The sequence below is a fragment of the Zootoca vivipara genome, chromosome 3, assembly GCF_965207765.1.
Source record: "Zootoca vivipara chromosome 3, rZooViv2.hap1.1, whole genome shotgun sequence".
NCBI classification, from domain to species: Eukaryota; Metazoa; Chordata; class Lepidosauria; order Squamata; family Lacertidae; genus Zootoca; species Zootoca vivipara.
Window position 1 is genome coordinate 119187379 of NC_142586.1, and position 26154 is coordinate 119213532.

At 53.8% G+C, this 26154-nt stretch overlaps 1 protein-coding gene across 3 annotated transcripts; it reads right to left on the reverse strand.

The window, feature by feature from the left end:
* Window positions 1-337: 337 nt before the first annotated feature.
* SLC5A6 (solute carrier family 5 member 6) lies at window positions 338-22585 on the reverse strand. Of its 3 annotated transcripts, none has more exons than XM_035110776.3 (16): window positions 22384-22585; window positions 15517-16064; window positions 14488-14553; window positions 13165-13216; window positions 12872-12939; window positions 12260-12414; window positions 11341-11481; window positions 10518-10647; window positions 8713-8801; window positions 8193-8305; window positions 7971-8038; window positions 7731-7817; window positions 6410-6582; window positions 3637-3740; window positions 2526-2647; window positions 338-1260 (listed from the first exon to the last, which is right to left on the reverse strand). In XM_035110776.3, the coding sequence occupies exons 2-16, from the start codon at window positions 15856-15858 to the stop codon at window positions 1087-1089; spliced, it is 1884 nt and encodes a 627-aa protein (XP_034966667.3). In that variant the 5' UTR covers window positions 15859-16064; window positions 22384-22585; the 3' UTR covers window positions 338-1086. The 3 variants fall into 3 exon arrangements, with proteins under 3 accessions (XP_034966667.3, XP_034966668.3, XP_034966669.3); XM_035110777.3 differs by having other exon boundaries at window positions 22376-22538; XM_035110778.3 differs by having other exon boundaries at window positions 22245-22449.
* Window positions 22586-26154: the final 3569 nt, after the last annotated feature.

Genomic DNA, 26154 nt, shown 5'->3' on the forward strand with positions numbered 1-26154 from the left:
AGGAAAGGGTTCAAATCACCACTTGGCCATGAAGCTCACTGGCGGTCGGTCCTTGGGGGCCAGTCTCTGTCTTTTTCTCAGCCTGGCCTACCTCACAGGGTTGCTGTGGGGATTAGAAGGAGAGGGGGAAGAACGGTGTGCTCTACGTTGAGCTCCTTGGGAGCAAAGGTGAGTTAAAAATGTAATAAATACGTTCCAGCGGACACAACGGGCCCCACATACACAGTGCCACCCCTTGAGCAATGCCCCAGATCGTCTTCCAAGAGCAGCCCAGCAAGGCAGGATTTGAACCTGGCTCCCCCAACGCCCAGCTTCCACCCATGAAGCAGACAGCAGCAACAAGAACCATTTTTTTATTAACAGCAGCCAAAATCCTCGCTGAGCATTGTCAGAAAGGCAAGGAACAGGGAAAACAGTACTTCTCAGAGAAGGGCAACATGGGGTACAGAAAAGAGAAAACGAGGGGGGGATGACAAGGCCCACGAGTGGATGGAGGGGCTGCCGCTGAGATGGAGGAATGTCTGTGCTCCCCCCCCCACTGGTGGGCAGGACTTTGGAACAGGGTTAAGCCTGCTCCCCACCCCCCGAAGGGCTGCTTCTTGCTGAAGAAGCTCTGCAGCAAACTGGGGTGGTGGTGGGGAGTGGAATGAGAGGGTAGCCCCCCACCCCATTGAAGGTCAAGGGGGGCTTCTTTGGTGAGGCCTCAGGTGGGTGGGCTGGGGGGCTCTGAGGGCGTTCGGGTGGCAGGAGGACACAGGCACGCCTGCCTCGCCCCAATAGGGCTTGAGTTAGGGGGGCAAGAGCCCCCCCCACCCGCACTTAAGAGATTGGCACATTCACAATATGGCAAGAGAAGGAGCGGCAGGAGGGACCCCGGAAAGGACCCCGGAAAGGGCGCCTCCATCACCCGGGCGTGGGGTCCAGCTTGCCCCCCCCAGTGCTGCAACATCAGGGGCTCATCCAGGATCCAGTGCAGAGCGGCCCACAGGGGCCCCAAGGAGGGTCTGGAACCCCCTTCCCCCCCCCTGGGGGGTGTCCTCTCTCGGAACAGTGCCAACCGCCCCCTGCCTGCTCACACCGCCCAGGTCAGAGGGCTGTCTCCCGCAGGATGTGGCCTCCACCTGGCTGGGCAACCCCCTCCCCGGGGGGCTCCCCTCCTTCACTGTTCCCCCCAAGGGGCAGGACCTCCGGTGGCCCATTCAGTAGCCCATTGGTGTTCTTTCCCACAGAAAGGGGGACCGGCTCTTGGCGGTTTCCGTCCTGGGCAGAGAGAGAGAGAGAGATGGCACAAGTCAAACTTCAGGGATGCGGTTTTCCTGCACCAGCAGAACAATCTGCATGCTTAGAGCAATAGAATTTTGAAGTTTGAAGGGACCCCCAAGGATCATCTAGTCCAGCCCCCTGCAACGCGGGAATCTCAGCAAAAGCACCCCTGACAGATGGCCATCTAACCTCTGCTTCAAAACCTCCAAGGAAACGGAGTCCCAGCTCTTACTGTCAGAAAGCTTTTCCTGATGTTGAGTCAGAATCTCCCTTCTTGTCACTTGAAGCCATGGGTTCGAGTCCTGCCCCCCCCCCCAGAGCAGGAGAAAACAAGTTTGCTCTCTCTTCCATGTGACAGCCCTTGAGATATTTGAAGATGGCTCTCCTCTCTCCTCTCAGTCTCCTCTTTTCCAGGCGAAACATACCCAACTCCTTCAACTGTTCCTCATCAGGCTTGCTTTCCAGACCCTTGATCGTCTTGGTTGCCCTCCTCTGCACACCTTCCAGCTTGTCATCACCCTTCCTAAGTTGTGGTGCCCAGAACTGGACACAGTATTCCAGGTGTGGCCTGACCAAGGCAGAATCGAGTGGGACTATTCCTTCCCTTCATCTGGACCAGGCATCCCCAAACTGCGGCCCTCCAGATGTTTTGGCCTACAACTCCCATGATCCCTAGCTAACAGGACCAGTGGTCAGGGAAGATGGGAATTGTATTCCAAAACATCTGGAGGGCCGAAGTTTGGGGGTGCCTGATCTGGACACTAGACTTCTGCTGATGCAGCCTAGGATAGCATTAGCCATTTTTGCTGCTGCATCACATGGCTGACTCATGTTCAGCTTGTGGCCCACTAAGACCCCCAGATCCTTTTCACATGTGCTGCTAGTAAGCTAGGTATCCCTCACCTTGTGAACTGCCCTGAGATTTTGTCATGAAATCTAATAAAAAATGTTTGTTAAAGTCCACTTTTCTCTGAAACCGCTTGACCAATTGCATTCGAAATTGGACACAACCTTCTATTCCACTTCCTGAGGGTTTCCATAACCTTAGCTTATATAGAACTCACACCTGCTTTACTACCCCTTTCTCAGTTTGGAGGGGTCTTTCTGGAGCTCCTCGCAATCCCTCTTTCTTGCTCCAACCCCCCTCGGTGCGCTTCCTCAGGGCTCCAAAGCACATGGGAGGTCGCCTTCCCCAGCCTCCCCCCTTCCAGAGCTCTCCCCCCACACACACACACACTCAAGGCGCACGCAGAAGACCTCACCTCTTGGGGGTAGCAGACCCCGAAGCGCAGCCTCTCTCGGTACCTCGCCGGCAAGCAGCAGAACAGGCGGGGCAGCACAGGGAAGATGGTCCGGGGGTCCACGTCCTCCCCCCGCATGGGGCCTGGGGGGTGGGCAAGAAGGCAGCGTCACACTCTCTCCTGATGGGGCCAGGAGAGGCAGCCCTGCTCGGCCTCCCAGGCATGAACCCAGGTGCCAGTCAGAATGCCAAGGAAGGCTCACAAAGGGTGCTGGTCGGAAGGGCCCCACCGGGACCCGCCTTTCCATGCCCCCGACTCCAGGCTTCTTTTATACATTTATTAGTGAGGCTTGAAACAACCTCCCCACCCCCACCCCCCACTATAAAATGCTGGTGGTGGCTTCTAAGAGGAATGAAATAAGGATTCCACCCCCCTTCTGCTGAAGGCCACTAGTCTGCAATGGCAGGGGGGGCAGAGACCCCCAAGGCCTCGCACTCTGGCTCGCTGGGCGCAGAATACACACAGAGACCCCAGCACCTGCCCCCTTAGCACAGGCATCCCCAAACTTTGGTCCTCCAGATGTTTTGGACTACAATTCCCATCTTCCCCGACCACTGGTCCTGTTAGCTAGGGATCATGGGAGTTGTAGGCCAAAACATCTGGAGGGCTGCAGTTAGGGGATGCCTGCCTTAGCATCTTCTGACTTGGGCCAGCTCTGGTCCTCTAGTCGTAAGAACCTCTGAAGGGCCCGTGGCCCATCTGCTCCAGCCTCCTGTTCTCACAGTGGCCAACCCGGAAGCAGGATCCGAGCCCAAGAGCATCACTGTGGTTTCCAGCAACTGATATTCACAAGATATTCACAAGCATCGCTGCCTCTGACTTTGGAGGCAGGGCAGAGCCATCCTGGCTGGGAGCCATCAATAGCCCTCTCCCCCCCCCCCAATGAATGTGTCTGATCCCGTTTTAAAACCATCCAACTTGGCATCCATCATTGCCTCCTGAGGGAGGGAGTTCCGTAGGTTAACGAGAAGCTGCAAGAGGCCCTTTCAAATTTCCTCCGTCCTGAATCTTCCAACATTCAGCTTCGTGGGGGGGGCCGCGAAATCGAGTGCCACCCGTACTCCCAACCTACCTGTGAGGTAACTGACCAGCAGTCCCACGACGATGACGGTGGTCGAGTTGTGTGCGCTGTACCACAGGTACGACAGGTTGTAGAACTTGCGCAGCCCCGTCAGCCTGCAGCAAAAGGCAGAAACATTTGTAGCAGGCGCCGGAAAGAGGACAGTTGAGGCACCTGCTTGATATCAAGAGGCAGGGAGTTCCACAGGGCAGGTGCTGCCCCACCAAAAGATTGAGTTCGCATCAGACGGGCACTGTCTTGATTCCTGCAGTGCAGGGAGTTGGACTGGATGACCCTTGGGGTCCCTCCCAACCCTACAATCCTAGGATTCTCCTGTCTTTTCGCCACCTCTTCCTCTTTCAGCACGCCTTCCAAGGGGAGATTTCTTATCCCAAGAGTTATTGAGATTTAAACTGAAACTGTGTTATAGATGCAATTGCCTTTACGTGTGCTTTCTATTGCAATGTGAAACGGCTTCGAGGTGCTTCTTAAGTGTGGTAAATAATATTATTAATAGTAATAATAATAATAATAATGCATAGCCCCCCAAAGAGATGCTGGCATGTGTGAAAAATATGAAGCGAAACTTTATTCTGCTTGGTAGACTTGTAAAAAAGCTAAGAAATATTGGTTACAAATGCAGACATTAATGCGGATGATTTTAAGGATTAACCTTCAATTGGAACCAGAACTTTCCCTGCTAGAAAGAATGGATATATTATTAGAAAAGGACTATGGAACATTATTTCAATACATGATCACAGTAGCAAGACGTTGATCATCATTGAGACCCACAGTGGAAGAATGGGTGCTAAAATTATTGGATTTAGATGGGAAAGTTGACATGTTGAATGAGAGGAAAATAGTTGACTGTCAATATTGACTTTACAGACTTTTTGTGTGAAAAAGAACATGACCTTACAATATCTGGGGTCTGAGGGCTGAAGAAAATACTGGTTTGTAGAAAGTAGAATTGTTGGGTGTTTATCTTGGAGGGAGTGTTTTCAATACTGTCATTTTCTATCTATAGCTGATATACAAAGCGTAGAAAGTTCTCCTTTTTTCTTTTCTTCTCTCCCTCCACCCTTCTTCTGGTTTGAGTTTTTATTTATATTAGTATCTTTAATCTTTGGATATTGGAAATTAACCTTCATAAATCTCCTTTCAAACTTTAATAAAATCTATCCAAGGAAGAAAGAAAGAGATGCTGGCCCCTGGACGCAGCCGCCCCCCCCCCCAGTCCCAAGGGGGCAGTGGAGACTGGGAAAATGCTTTTATACCACCAGCAGCTCCAGACACCAGCCGCAGGGGATCCTGTGGGTCTCCCAGTGGGGCGCTGGCGAAGCCAACCGCTGGGCCAGATCCAGCAGAGCTGTCCTTACAACAACCCTGTAGGGTTGGCAAGTACTGCACCCCCATATTGGGAACGGAGGAGGTTGAGAGCGAGGGGCTTGCCCCAGAAGCTGCCTCGCCCATTGATGAGCCTGCCTGGACATGGAAGGCAGAGCTTGTCTTCTGCCGCTCCGGAGGGAAGGATCCGAACCAATGGCTTCACGTGGCAAGAGAGGAGAGCCTGACAAGCTGGAGCGTGTCCAGAAGAGGGCAACCAAAATGGTCAAAGGCCTGGAAACGATGCCTTATGAGGAACGGCTTAGGGAGCTGGGTATGTTTAGCCTGGAGAAGAGAAGGTTAAGGGGTGATATGATAGCCATGTTCAAATATATAAAAGGATGTCATATAGAGGAGGGAGAAAGGTTGTTTTCTGCTGCTCCAGAGAAGCGGACACGGAGCAATGGATTCAAACTACAAGAAGATTCCACCTAAACATTAGGAAGAACTTTCTGACAGTAAGAGCTGTTTGGCAGTGGAATTTGCTGCCAAGAAGTGTGGTAGAGTCTCCTTCTTTGGAGGTCTTTAAGCAGAGGCTTGACAGGCATATGTCAAGAATGCTTTGATGGTGTTTCCTGCTTGGCAGGGGGTTGGACTGGATGGCCCTTGTGGTCTCTTCCAACTCTAGGATTCTATGACTCAAGACTGGGAAGGCAGAGCGCAAGAGGCGTTTGGCAGTGGAACCGACTCCCTCGGAAGGCGGTGGTTCTCTCCTTCCTTGGAGGGCTGCCTGCCAGGGATGCTTGAACCGTGCATTGCAGGGGGTTGGGCTAGATGTGCCTCGGGGGTCCCTTCCAATTCTAAGTTCAGGAAGGAAATGGCAGGATGAGAGCTTGGAGGTAAGCGAGGAAAAGGAGGAGGATGGTGTAGGTGGAGGAGGCATCCCCCCAACCCCAACCCCAGCAAAATAGCCACAAATTGCCTCGAAGCCAGAGACGGACGACCCATGCTGGGACCTGGGCTTTGGGTGTTCAGATCCCGTTCGCAGCACAGGACCCCCAAGTGGTCCGTGGGGCGGAGAGAGTCCAGAGAGGCACCCCAGAATCCCTTGTGACCCACGGTCCAGTCGCTCAGGGCAACCAAACCTCTCTTTCCAGCAACATTCAGGTTAAGCAAACATGGGAAAGGCCACCTGGGAAGAGGAGCCCAACCCTAGACGCTTCATCCCGGGGTGGGGGTTAGACCCCCCCCTCAGCCACAAGGCTCCTGCCCTGCCGGCTCTCTACCTGCCCTACCTTGCAGGGTCGTTGTGGGGATGAAATGAGGAGCGGGGAGAAGCATGGATGCCCCTTGGAGAAAAACGGTGGGATACGAATGCTATAAAGAATAGTAAGCTCTCCCTAAACACACACACAGCCCCCCCACTGCCTCCTGGGGTCCCCCCGTTCCCCATTACCTCTCTGGGGTCGTCGTTATGGTCTGCAGCGTTGTCATGACGGCCGTTGTGAGGTTTGCGTCCAGTTGGGGGATGCCAGTCGTGGGGGGCACAGACGCCTGTTTGGTCACCCAGCTCCCGATGCCCACCCAAAACGCCATGGCCAGCCCGGCAGCCAAGCCAGAGATGGCCCCCTGAGGAAGAGCAGCGAGAGGAGGAGGAGGTGGAGGAAGAGAGGGGGTGTTTTGTGACAATAATTTTTATTAGTTTTCAATTACAATAATCCAAGGGTAGCCTCATTATAAGGGTGCCAAATTATAACACAATTACTAATCCCAATCATTCAGATGCCAAATTATATCATTTAGGTGGCCCCCTCTGTGTCTGCGTGCTAAAATTGATGGTTTGATGATGTTCCTCTGTTTCCAAGTCCCAAAATCTTGTTCATCTCAATTCCATTCCATTCAAAAGAACAATTCCTGATACAACAACTGCAATATTAAGGACATCCATTCGTCTAGACACATTCAATGATTTATAAATCTACTAGCTGACCCAGCCACGCATTGCTGTGGTTCTTTCCTGTGCCCCCCCCCCCGTCCCGATCCATGACGTATCCTGCCCCTCCTGAATCCACCCTGGCTCATCCCTGTGTTTCGGTAGGATACCCTTTCCTCTGTTGTCCCTGGGGAGTGTTGGCCCCTCCCCCCTGTATCTCCATACCTTGGCCCCCACCCTTGGAGAAGGAACTGTTATGTTCTGGGTTTTATTTCCCAGCATGCACTTCTGTCTGAGGGAGGGGGTGTACTGTGGGAGGAATTCCACTTGAGGGTGCTGTTTGACTTGGTGGAAATCCAGGTCTACACCTGCCCAGGTGTGTGATTTGAGGTTTTCTTGTCCCCAGCGACCCCCGGGGAGTGGCCTGGATCGTTGTGTCAAAATTTCAGGACGATCGGTCAAGCGGTTACGGAGAACATAGCGGCCAACAATTTCAAGATTTTTACATTTTTATATATATAGATAGGTGAAGCATTCAAACTATATCCTTATTCCTCCTGTGCGAGACGACTATTCTGCACGGGGCGCTTCTTCCCGTCCTTGCAAAATGTTACCGTATGTCTATTCCCGGCCGTCGCCGCTCTCCATCTTGCCTTGGGAGGAGCCAATATCCCATTGCGTCTTCAAGGGATCCTCACCCCCACACAAAAAACCCACCAGCTATTGCTGGCTGCCCCCTTTGAAGCATGGGAAGAGGAAGGGAAGGCTCCTGCCCCCAGAGAAAGAGGGGTGAGGGCACAACAGCTCCTAACACCGCCCCCCCCAAATAAACAGCATTACTCACCACGGAATTGGCACAAGGAAAGAACATGCCCAGGGAGAAGACTCCCAGCAGAGGGCCCCCCACCATGCCAAAGATGCTGAGGGCAGCCTAAGGGGGGAGAGAATCATAGAACCATAGAGTTGGGAGGGTCCCCCAAAGGTCATCCAGACCAACCCCCAATTATTATTTAAAAAAATAAATGTGCACCGCCTCCAAACCTATCTCCTCCCTCCCAGGCTGCCTGCTCCACCGACCCCTTACCTGCAGCACCGAACCCATCATGGAGGAGACGTAAGCCATGCCCAGGCAGAGGAGTCCGTAGCCCAGAGCTGGGGAGAGAAGGGAGTCCAGTCAGGTCCCCAGAGAGGGAGAGGAGAGGGAGGCCCCCCCCTGGGCTGTGGGGCTGGAGCCTTGGAGGTGGGGGCACTGGGACACTACCTGCCCCCCAACCCCCTCCTCCGGCTCCCCCCCGGGGCAGCTCACCTAGCAACTTGGAGTAGAGTGTGGCCCGTCCTTCGGGGATGCGGCCCACGTAAGGGCGGATCAGGTCCTCCATGGTCACGGTGGCCAAGGAGTTGAAGGCGGAGGAGATGGTGCTGCCGAGAGACGAGACGGGGGCACAGCGGTGGGGGGGGGAGTCAGCCGAAGGGAAGGGGGCAGAAAAAGGCCCTTGGGCAGAAAAAGCCCCTCTAGCTCAGGGCTGGCTCTTTCTCCCAGCCCTCCCAGGAGAGGGGAAATAAGCACGAGGCTCTAGTCCTCCTGTTTCCGAAGGAAGATCTAAGCAGGAACAAAGGCTTTGTACTGTCGACACTGGCCGGCGGCAGCAGCCCTCCTGGGTCTTCCCCCCCCCCCCCCAGCCCTCCCTGGACATGCTGCTGGCAGGGACCGAACCTGGCAGAGCCTGCGTGCCAAGCCCTGTGCTCTGGTCCTTCCATGGGAGTAACAAAGGGTTCTAGTCCTCATGATCCCCAATGAAGGAAGCCTGCCTGCCTGCTGAGCTCACCTGAGGGAGCCGCTGAAGAGGCAAGCCACAAAGAGGCCGGGGAGGCCAGGCACTCCCTGCAGGATATCCATCACGAAGAAGAGGACCATCTGCAAGATTGACCAAAAGACCAGAAGAATCTCTTTAGGGAAGCGACAACAGCAGCCAGGATTTTATTAGCTGCAAGATGGGAAAGCGACGAAATACCAACGAAAGAACAATGGCAAAGAAAAAAGTTGACGGAATACGTGGAAATGGCGGCGAAGCGGATTGAGAGACTTCAAGATAAGGACTTTAAGAAAAATTAAAAAATTCCTTCAGTAGCACCTTAAAGGCCAACTAAGTTTTTATTTTGGTATGAGCTTTCATGTGCATGCACACTTCATCAGATACACTGAAACAGAATCCACCAGACCCTTATGTATATTCAGAGGGTGGGGGTGATGGGAATGGGTGATGGGCTGATGGGAGTGGTAAACCTGTTGATGGCTGTTAACGACTGCTGATGACTGCAATTGGTCCTGTGGGGGGGAAAGCAAGGGCTGAGGCGCTAAAGAAAGCTAGATCATGCATAATGAGATAAGAATCCTATGTCTTTGTTCATCCCAGGTGGCTCCATGGTTTTAAGCTTGGTAATGAGTTCCAATTCAGAAACTTCTCTTTCCAGTCTGTTTCTGGAAATTTTCTGTAATAAAACAGCTGCTTTGAGATCTTGTATAGAATGTCCTGGGAGATTGAAGTGTCCTCCTACTGGTTTCTCTGTCTTGTGGTTCCTGATGTCAGATTTATGTCCATTTAGCCTTTGGCGTAGGGTTTGGCCTGTTTGTGCATGCACACGAAAGCTCATACCAAAATAAAAACTTAGTTGGTCTTTAAGGTGCAACTGAAGGAATTTTTTTTATTTTGCTTCGACTCAGACCAGCACGGCAACCCACCTATGACTTTAAGAAAGATTGTTTCTGTATATACATCATAAAAGGTTCCCAATGTACTGAATTGAACTCACTTGCAGGATTTGATTAATAAATAGAAAATATGAATATGAGGGTAAAACGTTAAGAATATGTCAGTAAAGTACGATTTCAATTTCAATATATCAAGGTATAGAAAATGACATGCAGAAGAAATGAGTAAGTGATAAACCAGAAAGAGAAGTTGGGGGGAGCTGTGGGGGGCGGGCGGGAATAGAAATGGAAAATGCCATTTGCGTTCGTTTTGTTTTGTTTTTAGTATTGATTATGGTAAATTTTGTTGGAAAATCTCAATAAAAAAATAAAATAAAAAGTGGGGGAGGAGATGCAAATCAGGGGGCAAGTCAGGGAGCGCAGTTGCCCCCCCCCAAACAGGAGCCGGCCCGCAAAGATCATCTGGGGCGGCTCCTGGGACAGAGTCTCCGCCCATTCTTCTTAGGGGGTTCCGGGTCCCTTGATGGGGAGCTGGTCTGCAAAAGCCCACTCCCATTTTTTGTGCAACAGTATTGCCTACACCAGGGGTCAGCAAACTTTTTCAGCAGGGGGCCGGTCCACTGTCCCTCAGACCTTGCGGGGGGCCGGACTATATTTTGGAAAAAAATATGAACGAATTCCTATGCCCACAAAATAACCCAGAGACGCATTTTAAATAAAAGGACACATTCTACTCATGTAAAAACATGCTGATTCCTGGACCTTCCGGGGGCCGGATTTAGAAGGCGATTGGGCCACATCTGGCCCCCGGGCCTTAGTTTGGGGACCCCTGGCCTACACTGACTGGCAGCAGCAATGCCTCTCTGGGATTTTGAGGAGGGGGGGGGTCTTTCTCCCGGCAGAAGCAAGCGCCTGGCCCACCTGATCCGGGGAGGCGCCGCTCTGCTCCGGACTCTGCTCATGCTCCTGGTAGTAAGCAAACATCACCAGGCCAGTGAGGCAACTGAGGCAGAGGGCCAGCTGCTGGCAGGGGAAGACGGCGTAGCAAGACCTGGAGGGAGGAGGAGACAGAGGTCGGGAGAGTCTGGCCGCCGGATCAGGCCCATCCAGTCCAGCCTCCTGTTCTCACAGGGGCCAAAAGGCCCCTAAGAACTTGGAATCCAGGTAGACTGCCTCTGGAGCTGGAGGTTCCATCAGGGCCCCGAGGAGGCTGCTGGATCATAGAATCATAGAATCATAGAATCATAGAATCCTAGAGTTGGAAGAGACCACAAGGGCCATCCAGTCCAACCCCCTGCCAAGCAGGAAACACCATCAAAGCATTCTTGACATATGCCTGTCAAGCCTCTGCTTAAAGACCTCCAAAGAAGGAGACTCCACCACACTCCTTGGTAGCAAATCCCACTGCCGAACAGCTCTTACTGTCAGGAAGTTCTTTCTAATGTTTAGGTGGAATCTTCTTTCTTGTAGTTTGGATCAGGCCAAAGGAGGCACATCTGGCCCAGCGTCCTCTTCTCACAGCGGCCAGGCAGATGCTCCAGAGGGAAAGAGGTCAGCCACCTAGTAGCCCCCCCATAGCTCTCTCTCGCAGGACATCCTTAGGCTGACCCCAAAGCCTCCTCCCAGCTCCCCCTGTTCCTGCTTCCAGACGGGGTCAAGGTTTGTGGCGACTGGAGCACCTTGGGGCACTCAGCCCCACGTCTCCCAAACACCCCGCCGGCCCCCCCACGACGCCCCCACTCACAGCACAGCCTGCCGCTCCGTGCGAGAGCTGAGGTATCGCTGGACCTGAGACTGGTTGACCCCGTAGAGAGACAGCATCATGAAGACGCCCCCAAAGGCCAGCGTCCAGAAGGTGTGCCGCTCGAAAGGGTCGGGGTTCAGGCTGGGGAGGAAAGGGAAGCAGAGAATGGTAGAGTTGGAAGGGAACCCCAAGGGTCATCTAGACCAACCCCCATACACACACACAATGCAGGAATTGCAGCTCAAGAACCCCTAACTGTGGGCCATCCAACCTCTGTTTAAAACCTCCTCTTTTCAAGGGAGCCCATTCCCCCAGCGAGTTATTCCTGATGTTAGTCAGAATCTCCCTTCTTGTAACTTGAAGCCATGGGTTCGAGTCCTGCCCCCTCTTCCATGTGACAGCCCTTGAGATATTTGAAGATGGCTCTCCTCTCTCCTCTCAGCCTCCTATTTTCCGGGCTAAACATCCCCAGCTCCTTCAACCGCTCCTCATACGGCTTGGTTTCCAGACCCTTGACCATCTTGGTCGCCCCTCCTCTGCCCACCTTCCAGCTTGTCATCATCCTTCCTAAATTAGGTTGCCCAGAACTGGACACAGTATTCCAGAATAGAGCGGGACTTTGATTTCTCCTGATCCGGACACTCGACTTCTGTAGATGCAGCCTGGAATAGCACTGGCCTTTTTTGCTGCTGCATCTCCCTCTTGGCTCGTGTTCGGCTTGGGGTCCCCCCGGATCCTTTCCCCATGCGCTTTCCTTGTGCAGAGGTGTAGTGCAAAGGGAAGGATCTGCACCTGTGGCCCTAAGGCCATGGGCTCCGGGGCCCGGGTTCTGCTGGGCCCATCCTGCGGGGCACCCAAAGGCAATGGCAGGGCAGCACACGGAAGGACCAGCCCCCCCCATCCGCCCCACCCGACTTACTCGATGCCCGACACCATGCCTTTCTCATCCGCCAGCTGCCAGACGCGCCCCATGCCGCCCACTTTGACGGTGCCCACCACGATCACGGCCACCTGGCCAGCAAACATGACAAAGGTCTGGAAAACGTCCGTCCAGATCACGGCTTTCAGGCCGCCCTGCAAAGGGAAGGAGGGGGCGGTTAAGGGGGGGCAACATTTGGGGTGATCGCACTGCTGGGCCCGGCCCACGGTTTCCACAGTGGGTGGTCCTGGTCCCTGGGGTGTGTGGGTGGGCAATGGGATTTTGTGGGGGGGCTCTAAGAGGCAAAGGGGAGCACTGAAGGGTCCCTGACTATCAGGGTTCCCCGGATCAAGTCCATCCATTCTGTTGTTTAAATGGGATTTTGAATAAGCACGGAATTAATTGTCGCTGTTGTGGATTTTCTCGCGTCATTCTCTTCCTTAGTAGGGAGTGCAAACTGCTAATAATAGTGGTTAAGAATTTGCCCTCTTGGGGGGCCCTGTGGAGCCCACAACCTCCTGCAGCCCAGAAGTGTGCGTGCGTGCGGGGGGGGGGAGAGAATCTCTAGTGGGCTCAAGCTGCCCCCTTGCCCCTTGCGGGGTCCCTACTCACCAGGGAGGTGTAGAGGGTGCAGACCAGCCCAATGGTCAGCACAGAGGCCCAGAGGTCAAAGCTGGTCACTGCAAGCAAGAAAGAGACCTCAGGGAGGGGCCCAGTGGCAGATTGCCTGCCCCTCGAGACCCTTCCCCGGATGCCTGGGTCCCACCCACCACCCTGCGCCAGCCAAGTGGGGGGGGGCTGGGTCCAGACCACCCACTTTCCCTGCCCCCAGACCACCCCAAATGCTCCAGCTGCCTGCAGCGCAAAAAAGCCTTGCCCCCCTGGGATCAGGGCCTCTTCCTCACCTGCATTGAGAGCCAGCGCTGGGGTGTAGAGGACGACCCCCATGTACACCACCTGTGGGGAGAAAGGCAGCCCCATTGTGAACTGGACCCCACGGGGCCTTTTTGTGTTGTGAGATGCCCTGAGGTTGGAGGATGGGGGGCAGCCGACGCCAGAGGAGAATCATGACCCCTTGCAGGGTCTCTGGGTCTCCCTCCCTTCCCCACCTGCCCAACAACAGTCCTGTGAGGGAGGCGAGGCTGAGAGAGAAGGACTTGCTCTGCGTGTGCCACCCACTGAGCTCCATGGCTGAGGCAGGAAGAACAAGAGGGAAGGACGGGGGAGACCGTGGGGGGGGTGGGAAAAGAAGGAAGCGGAAGTCAGGAGGGAGGGAGGGAGGGAAGAAGGAAGGAAGGAAGGACAGGGAAGGAGGGAGGGAGGGAGGGAGGAAAAGACAGAAGGGAGGGAGGGAGGGGAAAGATGGAGGGAAGGAAAAATGGAAGGAAGGAAAGAAGGAAGGACAGGAAAGGAGGGAGGGAGGGAGGGAGGGAGGGAGGGAGGGAAAAGATGGAGGGAAGGGAAAATGGAAGGAAGGAAGGAAGGAAGGACAGGAAAGGAGGGAGGGAGGGAGGGAAAAGATGGAGGGAAGGAAAAATGGAAGGAAGGAAGGACAGGAAAGGAGGGAGGGAGGAAAAGACAGAAGGGAGGGAGGGAGGGAGGGAGGGAGGGAGGGAGGGAGGGAGGGAGGGAGGGAGGGAGGGAGGGAGGGAGGGAGGGAGGGAAAAGATGGAGGGAAGGAAAAAAGGAAGGAAGGAAGGAAGGAAGGAAGGAAGGAAGGAAGGAAGGAAGGAAGGAAGGACAGGAAAGGAGGGAGGGAGGGAGGGAGGGAGGGAGGGAGGGAGGGAGGGAGGGAGGGAGGGAGGAAGGAAGGAAGGAAGGAAGGAAGGAAGGAAGGAAGGAAGGAAGGAAGGAAGGAAGGAAAAGACAGGAGGGAGGGAGGGAGGGAAAAGATGGAGGGAAGGAAAAATGGAAGGAAGGAAAGAAGGAAGGAAGGACAGGAAAGGAGGGAGGGAGGGAGGGAGGGAGGAAAGAAGGAAGGAAGGAAGGAAGGAAGGAAGGAAGGAAGGAAGGAAGGAAGGAAGGAAGGAAGGAAGGAAGGAAGGAAGGAAGGAAAAGACAGAAGGGAGGGAGGGAGGGAAAAGATGGAGGGAAGGAAAAAAGGAAGGAAAGAAGGAAGGAAGGACAGGGAGGGAGGATAGGGAGGGAGGGCTTTAAGCAGGAGGTTTGGGAGCTTCAAAAGGAGAGGACTCCTTTCCCCAGAGACCAGGGGGGTTTTCTCTACTCACCATCTGGAAGATGAAGGTGGCTGTTCCACAGACCCTCACAACCTTGTTGAAACGCAGCTCCAGGTACTGGGTGGGGGCGACAAAGAGAATTGGGGGGGGGGGGTGTCAGTATGGCAGAGAGACAATATGGCTTGGCTTCCAGGCGCAGCCTTTGCCCTGTTGGTGGGAGGGCAGGAGCCAAGTAAGAGGGTGCCCAAGGACCCCTGGACAGCCCCCCCTGCTCTCCTGGGGCAGCATTCCTGACCCCCCCCTCACCTGCCACATCCCCAGCTGCAGGTACCACTTGAGAGGAGGACCCCAGGGATGGCCAGAGACCCCCAATTGCCGGCTTCTCAGTGGGGCTCTAAGCCAAGCGGCCTCCTCGCAGGACTCGACTTGGCAGCGCCCACCAAGAAAACATCTCAAGGCGGTTTTGCCAAGAAGATAATGCGATAAAAGTGCTAGCAAGAAGAATTAATAACACCAACAATGAAAGACTTTCAAAAAGTTTAAATGGCAACAAAATAAAAACAGACCAACTTTCCAGACGTCTGAACAGGCTTGTCTAAGTGAGAATATTTTGTTAGTAGGATTGGAATATCACTTGTAGTTTAAGGGGGGATTCTGAATACAATGGAGATGTAAAAGATTTGGACTATCATAAAAGACGCAGAAGGAAATAATAAATAATAGGACCCACAAAGGGGAGGAGGGAAGTCCAGGAGATTCCTTGGAATCTTCTTTTTATCATCTATGTTTGATACATCTTTGTAAAATTTTAAGTTGAAAAACCAAATAAATAAATTTATATATATACTGTACAAGAATGTTTTTAGCGGGTGCCAAAAAGAGTGCAAGGAAGCCTGATTTTCAAGAGGCAGGGAGTTCCACAGTGTCGATGCCACCACACCAAAAGAGCACTACACTTTGTGCCTCGGTGGACCGGCTGCAGCGGGAGACAGACACCGAGGGAAGAGGGCCGTGGGTCCAATTCTGATCCCATCTCCAGGCCAGGCCATTTCCCAGGAGACCCTGAAGATACCCACTCACCTCGTACGTGCTGGTCAGGCGCAGGCGGTAGAAGACGGGGATGAAGACGTGAGCCGGGATGAGGAGCCCCAGGAAATAGGAGCACCCCAGGAACCAATACTCTGTGCCGTTCCGGTAGATCTCGGCGGGGACGCCCAGGATGGCCACGGCCGACTGGAAGGTGGCCAGGAGGGAGAGAGCCACGGGGAAGAAGCCCATGCTGCGGTTGGCCAGCTGAAACTCCTGCGTGGTGCTCTGCTTCCCGCCACTGAAGGCGTAGTAGAAGCCGATGCCAGCCGAGACGACCAGGAGCAGGATGAAAATGGTGTAGTCGGCCACTCCAAACGTCAACGCCGCAGCCATGGCTGTCCCAGAAGGCGCCGGCTCTCAGGAGCTTCTGGGAGGGCGAGGGGCTTTTACTGTCCCTCGGCCATCACGGGAGGGACCCCTGCGCTGAAACTCAGCTCCAACCACTTGCCAAAAGCGGGCGCCAGCTCATCACCAGCACGCCGAGCGGTGGCCTCGCTGCCAGGGATCCGCTGCAGCTGCCATGACCCAGACGGGGCGATCTGAAAGAGAGAGGGAGGGAAGGAGGAATGAGCCCAAGGACCCAGCACCGCGTGACCCAGCCGGCACCCCCTCCAGACACCCCAGCTCTGGGAGGCAGCAGACCTTCGCTCGGCCGCCGCTGCTAATCTCTCCGTCTCAAGGACTGCGAGGCAGAGAGGGAGGGAGCAAAGTATTCTGGCAGGACCCCAAGGGAGGGAAGCGCTGGCTGCCAATCTTCCCAGCAAGGGGGCAGGGAGGACTCGGAGAAGCGCCCCAGGGGCAGCAGCCGGGGCCAAAGCACACAGCCTCTGCCGCCCAAGAGCAGCCTCCGAGTGCCGAGGGCGCAGTGGGGGGTGCCGCCAGGAGAAGCATTGGCTCGCGCCAACTGCCCAGCCCCGGAGAAGCGGCGTTTGGGGTTACGAGTTGAGAGAAGAGGCAAGTAGGAGCAGATGCGTTGGACATTTAGAACATGGTGCCTAGCCTGGAGGGAGGGGGTGGAGAAAAGCTCTTCAAAGGCCTGGAAACGATGCCTTATGAAGAACGGCTTAGGGAGCTGGGTATGTTTAGCCTGGAGAAGAGAAGGTTAAGGGGTGATATGATAGCCATGTTCAAATATATGAAAGGATGTCATACAGAGGAGGGAGAAAGGTTGTTTTCTGCTGCTCCAGAGAAGCGGACACGGAGCAATGGATTCAAACTTCAAGAAAGAAGATTCCACCTAAACATTAGGAAGAACTTCCTGACAGTAAGAGCTGTTCGGCAGTGGAATTTGCTGCCAAGGAGTGTGGTGGAGTCTCCTTCTCTGGAGGTCTTTAAGCAGAGGCTTGACAGGCATATGTCAAGAATGCTTTGATGGTGTTTCCTGCTTGGCAGGGGGTTGGACTGGATGGCCCTTGTGGTCTCTTCCAACTCTAGGATTCTATGATTCCTCTCTCGTAACACCAGAACTTGTAGACGGATAAAGGAAAGGCTTCATTCTCACAGCCCATAGTTAGGCAGTGGAACTCCCTCCCACAGGTGCCCACCAACTTCAATGGCTTTCAAAGAGGGTTGGACAAATTCAGGGAGGAGGCGAGGGCTGTTGATAGCCCAGTATCCCTGAAGGAGCGTCTCCACCCCCATCGTTCTGCCCAGACACTGAGATTCAGCTCTGAGGGCCTTCTGGCGGTTCCCTATTGCGAGAAGTGAGGTTACAGGGAACCGGGCAGAGGGCCTTCTCGGTGGTGGCACCCACCCTGTGGAATGCCCTCCCATCAGATGTCAAGGAAATAAACAACTACCTGACTTTTAGAAGACATCTGAAGGCAGCCCTGTTTAGGGATGTTTGTAATGTTTGATCTTTTATCATGTTTTTATATTGTGTTGGCAGCCACTCAGAGTGGCTTGGGAAACCCAGCCAGGTGGGTGGGGTATAAAGAAATTATTATTATTATTATTATTATTATTATTATTATTATTATTAGCCAAGATGGGTCTGCTCTGTCTCCATAGTCAGAGGCAGCGATGCTTCTGAATCCCAGTTGCTGGGAACCGCAGGAGGGGAAGAGGGCTCATAGAATCATAGAGTTGGAAGAGACCCCAAGGGCCATCCAGTCCAACCCCCTGCCAAGCAGGAAACACCATCAAAGCATTCTTGACATATGCCTGTCAAGCCTCTGCTTAAAGACCTCCAAAGAAGGAGACTCCACCACACTCCTTGGCAGCAAATTCCACTGCCGAACAGCTCTTACTGTCAGGAAGTTCTTTCTCCTGTGTTGGAATCCTGCTTGTGGGGTTCCCCAAATGGGCACCTGGTTGGTGACTGTGAGAACAGGATGCTGGCCTAGATGGACCCTTGGCCTGATCCAGCAGGCTTCTCTTTTGTTCTGCTCACATTTCAAGGCAAAACACTTCCTGAGGGTTGGTGTCAGCTGCGCAGATTGTCCTCTCCTCCACATGGAGAGAGAGTTGAGCAGCCAAGAGATCTTAGAATCATAGAGTTGGAAGAGACCACAAGGGCCATCCAGAACTCTGAAAAGGCATGGGACAGAAAACGGGCCTGATCCAGCCCTGCTTGCTCTCAACTTGCAGAGAGGGCCGCGCTAGGCCTCCCAGCAGAGACTGTGGAAGGGAACCATCTATGCCAGGCATCCTCAAACTGCGGCCCTCCAGATGTTTTGGCCTACAACTCCCATCATCCCTAGCTAACAGGACCAGTGGTCGGGGAAGATGGGAACTGTAGTCCAAAACATCTGGAGGGCCAAAGTTTGGGGATGCCTGATCGATGCCCAGGTTGTGGGGGGGGGAGGGAAGAAGGCCATTTAAAGAGAAAGGGGGTGTCCCTGTTGAGGGGGCCTGGGAAGAGTTCGTAGAATCATAACACTGCGGAGTCGGAAGGCAGGGACCCTCAGAGCTCATCCAGTCCAACCTCTTGCAATGCAGAAACTGCAGGTCAAGAACCCCTGACTGATGACCCCCAGCCTCTGTTTGCAAACCTCATACGAAGAGTCCAGAAAGTGAAGCCCCCCCCCCAAAAAAAGCCAAGAGGAGGAAGGCAGTCTTGCCCGGCTGAGATCCCAGAATGTTGGGACTAAGAAGGATGGAGCCAGTTGTGAAATTGCAGCCTCAAATAGCTCCTGGTAGCCTGAGCAGAAATGGGGAGAGGGAGCCCCACAGACCTCAGTCCAATGGGGTGGGGAGAGCAGCGCAGGCCCCTTGTGGGGAGGGGGAAAGGATCATTTGTGGGGGTCCCACATGTAGGATGCACTGCTGGGAATCTGAGCTCAGGCTCCCCAAACTGGACCTGCAAGGGCAGCCTGGTTGGAATGAGGGTCAGCATGGAGAGGAGGGGGGCACTGCCAGGCTGCCCTCTTTGGAACCCCGAACCCCCCGAGAAGAGAAGCCAGGCTCCTCTGTGTGGCTTGGAAGCCTTCCCCGGGACAGAGCAAAAAAGAAGAAGAAAGACTCGCATTTCAACCAGACTCACGTTGAAGCCTTTGTTATTCTCCCAATTTGAATCATAGAATCATAGAGTTGGAAGAGACCACAAGGGCCATCCAGTCCAACCCCCTGCCAAGCAGGAAACACCATCAAAGCATTCTTGACATATGCCTGTCAAGCCTCTGCTTAAAAGACCTCCAAAGAAGGAGACTCCACCACACTCCTTGGTAGCAAATTCCACTGCCGAACAGCTCTTACTGTCAGGAAGTTCTTCCTAATGTTGAGGTGGAATCTTCTTTCTTGAAGTTTGAATCCATTGCTCCGTGTCCGCTTCTCTGGAGCAGCAGAAAACAACCTTCCTTCCTCCTCCATATGACATCCTTTTATATATTTGAACATGGCTATCATATCACCCCTTAACCTTCTCTTCTCCAGGCTAAACATACCCAGCTCCCTAAACCGTTCTTCATAAGGCATCGTTCTCATCTAGGCATGACCAATATTTGTAAAGAATTTTAAGAAGGCAAAGAGCTGCACCACACGGCAACGCCAAGCCTGTGGTTTTACAATTAAAAAGATTCACGTGAAGAGAAAGAGTGAGAATGGAGGCATTCGGCTGAGTCGGCTAGCAAAGAAACAAATTCTGGGCAAACCGAGGCACCGGGGGCATTGCAAGATCTAGCAGCTCAGTTTAACAAGGCAAGCAGCAGGGGCCGAGTTCTCTTGCAAAGTGCTTGGCTTCCATCAAGCAAGCTCAGGTCTTGAGAAGCGCTCCTTAATCATCAGCCACATCGCTTGGGAAACAGCAGCCAAGCGAGAGGAGAGATTAAGCATCTGAACAGGAGGGAGGGAGATTAACCTCTACAACTGGCAAACTTTGAGGAGTCAGTGGGCCTCCAGGCTGCAAGTTCAAAGGAGAGGTTGGCATGGAGGAAAATGACTTATGGAGGGTGGGGGAGAAGCTGCTGCACAACACAGCAGGGAGGGCCCTGATCCACAGAACCAGGAATGCCGAATGCATAGTTCCTGGGATTACGGCCCACCGTGGCTTGCTAGGGCTTGTCCGATCCTAGCGGGAGAAAAGCCGAACTGCCGGTCTGAGGGTCAGGATAGGGGCCCAGGAGAAGCGAGGTGGGTTGCAAGGATCCAGGAGGGAACTTTCTCTAAAGTGCAGAAGGAAACTAGCGGGATGGGGGGGGGGCTGCTGCCGCCAAGCCTGCTTCCTATTTCGTTTGCAAGCGGATCGGCATTTGAGGCCTTGCAGCATAAGAAGCAAAGAAGCGTCTGGCTGCAGCTGGATCAGGCCAAAGTCCCCCCCCCTGACCAGCATCCTGTCCCCACACAAATGCTCCAACGGGGGGGGGGGCTGCAAGCGCAACCCAGGCACCCCCTCCTCTCTACAGCTGTGCCAAGCTGCTCAAGGCCCTCGGAGTTCAAGGGTCTCCACAGCTGACAGGGGGGGCAGGAATAAGGAGGGGTGGTCTGTGTGGCCAGCTGCCCCCTTGCCTCAGGACTCCCCTGTCTTTCACATGCCCAAACGGTATTCCCTGCCCTCACTCCCAGACGTCCACCCACCAGGGAAAATTGGTCCACCCCCCATTCAGCTGATTTCCCAGAGCTGAAGAACTGCTTCTCCCCAGAGACATGACTGGCACGCCAGAGATAAGCCAGAGGGGTGGGGGGTCTGGGGGGAGGAAAAGTGGGCTCCCCAGGCTGCCCCCTGCCATCTGTGGGCCCCCTCTCCATTTTTCCTGACCTTCACCCAAGGACAGCATCCGAGGAACTGCGTTGGAGCCTCAGAGCCACCACCATCCAAATTGGGGGGTGGGGTGGGGGGAGAGGGAGACTCATGACCTCACCGGGAGCAATGCGGCAGAGTGGGGATTTTCCATAGCCCAGGACGGTGGCCCCGATCCCCTTGGCAACTTGCAGAGCTCCAACCAGAAAGAGATTCTCCCTGGGGGATGAGCTGCTACATGCCCCTCACCCAAGGGGGTTCTGCACTGGCAGCCAAGCCAGCCCCCCCTCCTCCTGCCCACTGGGGGGTCCGCTAGGAACAGGCTGGCTTCTTCCAGAAGGCTCTCCCGGCTCCAATGAGTCACCCAGAGCTCGGCTGTCGCAAATAAAGAATGTTAAAGCGGCAAGGGCACCCAGAGGATATCCAGCCCACCCCCCTGCTCAGTGGAAACCAACTACAGCCTCACTCGCAGGGGGCCATTGATTCCTGTGATTCCTGCCTTGCAGGGGGGCTGGACTAGATGACCCCTGGGGGTCCCTGCCCAATTCTACAGCTCGAGGATCGGGTCACGCATCCAGCGGCTAGAGATGCACTCCCACCCCCACCCCACCCCGACTCTTTCCACCTCCACCCCGGGCTGGATTTAGGTTTGATGAGGCCCTCAGCTCCTGAAAGTAACCGGGGGGGGGGCCTTGATATGTCTAGCTATCCTTTGTCAACAACAATTTGTAGCTGTATTTTTTGTGTTGAATATATGCTATATGAATAAATTCCTTCAGTAGCACCTTAAAGACCAACTAAGTTTTTATTTTGGTATGAGCATTCGTGTGCATGCACACTGACGTATCTGACGAAGTGCGCATGCACACGAAAGCTCATACCAGAATAAAAACTTAGTTGGTCTTTAAGGTGCTACTGAAGGAATTTTTTTTATTTTGCTTCCACTCAGACCAACACGGCTACCTACCTGTAACTATATGCTATATATGGTAATTGACGGACCTAAGAGGTCTCCAAAGCCATTTACACATCACAAAATACGTATTTTATCAAAGTAATTGTTGAATTGAAATACAACTAAGAAGTATATTATTAGCGATTGGGGGGGGGCACAAGAGAGTGGGGCCCTAAGCTAGAGCTTGTTTAGCTTATAGGTAAATCCGGCCCTGCCTCCCCCCCCCCCCATCTGAAGGGGAATGAAGCCAAGCCAGAATGGTTCTAAGCAAGGGTGGGATTCCTGCCCCCCCCCCCGATGCCCCTTGGGGTCCCTTCCAGTTCTACAGTTCCCTGACCCCCCCCCCCCAGATTGCGCCTAGATACCAACGGGTGGCCGTTTGGGGGGGGGCTCCCTTCTTGCAGGGCCGGCAGCCCGAGAGCCCGCTGTGAAACTCCCAGGCGAGCCTACCCCGCAGGGCTGTTGTGTTGGGGCCCCGCTTCCCTTTAGACAGGAGATCTGTTCAATGGGAGGGAGGATCTCGTCGGTTTGGCGAAGGAGCGGCGTCCCTGGCGGATCCCCCCCCCCCAGCCTCCCCGGCTGCTGTACCTGTTGGACCCCGCCTGCTCCAGGCGAAGAGGATCCGCCCGGGGTGTGAGTGCCGAGAGGGGCAGCGGGGAGAGAGAACACGCGTGTGTCCCGCCGCCGGTCCGGTCCCCACGTGCGGGGCCAGCGCGCACCTACTTACTAGCCGGGCGTCCGCCGGGGATCGCGCTTCCTGGGTCGCCTGGCGAGCTCTCCGCCCGGCCAGCCCGCCGACAGCGACCTTTGCTCGGGCCGCCCACGTGCGAGGAGCCGCCGGGTCCCTCCTCCTCCTCCTCCTCGCCGCCGCGGCCGGAGTGCGCGCTGCACGGCGCCGCGCGGCGGAGCTGACATTGCCAAGGACAGGCGCCGCCTCCGCCCGGCGCTGGAGGATGACGCCGGGGAAGAGGGAGCCCCTCGCGGCCCCGGAGAGCGGCGGAAGGGCGCGCGAGTGGCCCGCCGTCCTGGCCCCAAACCTCGTGCAGCTGCCGCCGCCGCCGCCGCCGCTCTAAGGTAGACTGGCTCTGTCCATGGAGGCTCCATGCAGCCAGGACTCCTCAGCCCTGCAGCTGCTGCTGCTGCATCGCGCCGAAGGGGACCCGTCCAGCCCAGGAGGATCCTGCGCTCACGGTGGTACCCAGGAAGAGAGCGCCTTCCCCCACCTTGTGCTCTGCCATTCTAAGGTAGACTGGCTCTGGCCCTGGAGGCTCCATTCAGGACTCTCTCAATAGGAGTATAACATCTAGATCAAGGGAAGTAATAGTACCACTGTATTCTGCTCTGGTCAGACCTCACCTGGAGTACTGTGTCCAGTTCTGGGCACCACAGTTCAAGAAGGAAACTGACAAGCTGGAACGTGTCCAGAGGAGGGCAACCAAAATGGTCAAAGGCCTGGAAACGATGCCTTATAAGGAACGGCTTAGGGAGCTGGGTATGTTTAGCCTGGAGAAGAGAAGGTTAAAGGGTGATATGATAGCCATGTTCAAATATATAAAAGGATGTCATATAGAGGAGGGAGAAAGGTTGTTTTCTGCCGCTCCAGAGAAGCGGACACGGAGCAATGGATTCAAACTACAAGAAAGAAGATTCCACCTAAACATTAGGAAGAACTTCCTGACAGCAAGAGCTGTTCGACAGTGGAATTTGCTACCAAGGAGTGTGGTGGAGTCTCCTTCTTTGGAGGTCTTTAAGCAGAGGCTTGACAGGCATCTGCCAGGAATGCTTTGATGCTGTTTCCTGCTTGGCAGGGGGTTGGACTGGATGGCCCTTGTGGTCTCTTCCAACTCTATGATTCGATGATTCTAAGCCCTGCAGCGGCTGGATCTAGGGGAACCGTCTAGCCCAGGACCCTATGCCCACATTGGCCCCCCCAAGGGAATCCCATGAGCAGGATCTGAGCGCAAGAGCAGCGCTCTCCCCTCCTGCTTTTGACTGTGGGGCCAGAGCAAAGCCCTCAGGGGTTGTTAGCCATCGATAGTCCTCGCCTCCTCCATGAATTTGTCCCGTCCTCTTTTAAAGCCACCCAGGTTGGTGGTTATCACTGCTTCCCGCGGCAGCGAGTTCCGCAGTTTAACTCTTCGCTGCACGGAGGATTTGCTGTTACTCTCCCCCCCCCCCCGGGATCCTGCCACACATTCACCCTTCTTCAGTCCACGAGGAGGAATGACAAAGGCGAGAGTTTGGGAAAGTGAAGGGTTATAATAAAAATAAAAAATCCTTCCAGTAGCACCTGTGCGTGCCCACGAAAGCTCATACCTATGGCAAACTTGGGTGTGCATGCACCAAGGTGGTTAAACATCCACCTTCAGGTAGCACAGTTCTGTACAGTCTCCTAGTTAGTCCAATTATTGAACCAGCACTGTCAGACAGGTAGATCTGATGTAAACGATCCCAATATTGCTTGGCTGAGTCTAAATCTGCAATGTGTAGAACCTGTGCTTCCTCTAGAGCAGGGGTTCCCAACAAAATTTTCTTGAGGACCCCTCATTGATCCGCTATTGTGACAAGGACCCCCATTAATTCCTAATCCTAAAATTAAAAAGTGAGAGCCAAATTAAGAGTCTTTTTATATTTTATATTTATACGTTTTTTTTTACAGTTACAACAGAGTACTCCATCAGTATACAGTTAGTTTTAATTTTCAGTTCTTAATGAGATGAGTTAAATCTGTCCTTTGAGTCCATTATTTCTGAAATATTAGGTTCCAAACTTGAAACTTTCACTCTGAAATCCGACCGCATGTCGAGCCGATTCCTATATTTGTTTTTCATGAAACACATGGAAGAAAATGCTTGCTCACACCGATATGTGGTTGCAAATGGAAGGATCTTTTTCATTGCCTTTTCTCCAAGTTTCTTGTAGTCCTTGCGGCATACAGCAGAACTACTGCCTCTATCTAATTCTAGTTTTGCGCTAGACTCTGCTCATGCAGGAAGCGGCCAAAACAAAAAATCTGTTATCATACAAAATATATTTAATATATTTTTTATTCTAATAGGATCTTGAGGACCCCTCTGGCATAGCTCGCGGACCCCTGGGGGTCCCCGGACCACCTGTTGGGAACCACTGCTCTAGAGCCAATAAAATTTGCGCTCTGGCTCTATCATCTTCTTCGCGATCTTTATCAGAGGGTAGTGCCCCCAAACCGGGTTTCCACACAGTGCCAAAGTTTATCACGTTTCAAAACTAATTCAAGCTTGAGAGCCCAAGTCAAATAGTTTTCATCATTTAGGCGTTCCATCTGGGCAGTGTTGCCGAGATTAATAAACTGCGCAGGTTGCTGAGCTGACGTGGCTTCTGCTCTTTGCTGCACCGGGTCTGTTTCTTCGGTACGCGGCCTCACCACTAGACAACACAGTCCCTTCGAGGTCCTCACTCACCGACAGCACCCTGATCCCTCCAGCTTTAGCAATTCGCCATCCATAAACTCTGCGGCCCATAACCTGAAGCGCAGCGGTCTTTATTTCAGCAGAGTTCTTTGTTGAAATAAGGAAACTTTATTAAATCATTGCTCTTCCAAAAATATAGTTTCAGAAACATAGACTCAGTTACAGAAACACAGAGGCATAGAATCATAGAGTTGGAAGAGACCCCAAGGGCCATCCAGTCCAACCCCCTGCCAAGCAGGAAACACCATCAAAGCATTCTTGACATATGGCTGTCAAGCCTCTGCTTAAAGACCTCCAAAGAAGGAGACTCCACCACACTCCTTGGTAGCAAATTCCACTGCCGAACAGCTCTTACTGTCAGGAAGTTCTTCCTAATGTTTAGGTGGAATCTTCTTTGTTGTAGTTTGAATCCATTGCTCCGTGTCCGCTTCTCTGGAGCAGCAGAAAACAATCTTTCTCCGTCCTCTATATGACATCCTTTCATATATTTGAACATGGCTATCATATCACCCCTTAACCTTCCCTTCTCCAGGCTAAACATACAAACATACAACATACAGGCAAAGATGTTCATGACTGTTAAGTTACACAGAACTGGAAGGAGACTCAAGCCTAGAATGGCAGTGGACAGTTACACTTTGGCTTTTGGGATTTGGCCGTTACAGCCTGCCTTGCTGTCCCTGCTCCCATGTGCCTTTGTCACATGACAGATCCCTTAAGGCCGCTTGCCTGGCATCTCCCAATGGAGAGGCCTCCGTTGGGCCAATATGGCGAGAAGAGAGGATGCCCTGCAGAGGCCAAGCCATCATGGCAGGAAGGCAGCTGAGGACGCCCCGTGAGCGCTGCCGGCACCCAAAGGTGCCGCCCTCCTTCAGGCGAGAGGAGAGACCCCGAGAGCATGGGACCGACGAGGCCACAGGGGAGCCATGGCATCTCTGGATGTAGCTGGGGCCTCCGAAGAATCATAGAATCCTAGAGTTAGAAGAGACCACAAGGGCCATCCAGTCCAACCCCCTGCCAAGCAGGAAACGCCATCAAAGCATTCCTGA

Coding starts and splice junctions, on each gene's coding strand:
- SLC5A6 (XM_035110776.3), bottom strand. CDS start 15,858: ATGGCTGCGGCGTTGACGTTTGGAGTGGCCGACTACACCATTTTCATC. Junction 11,482..12,259: donor GGCATGGTGTCGGGCATCGA/GTAAGTCGGGTG, acceptor TTTCCTCCCCAG/CCTGAACCCCGACCCTTTCG. Junction 1,261..2,525: donor GGGTCTGCTACCCCCAAGAG/GTGAGGTCTTCT, acceptor CTCTCTGCCCAG/GACGGAAACCGCCAAGAGCC.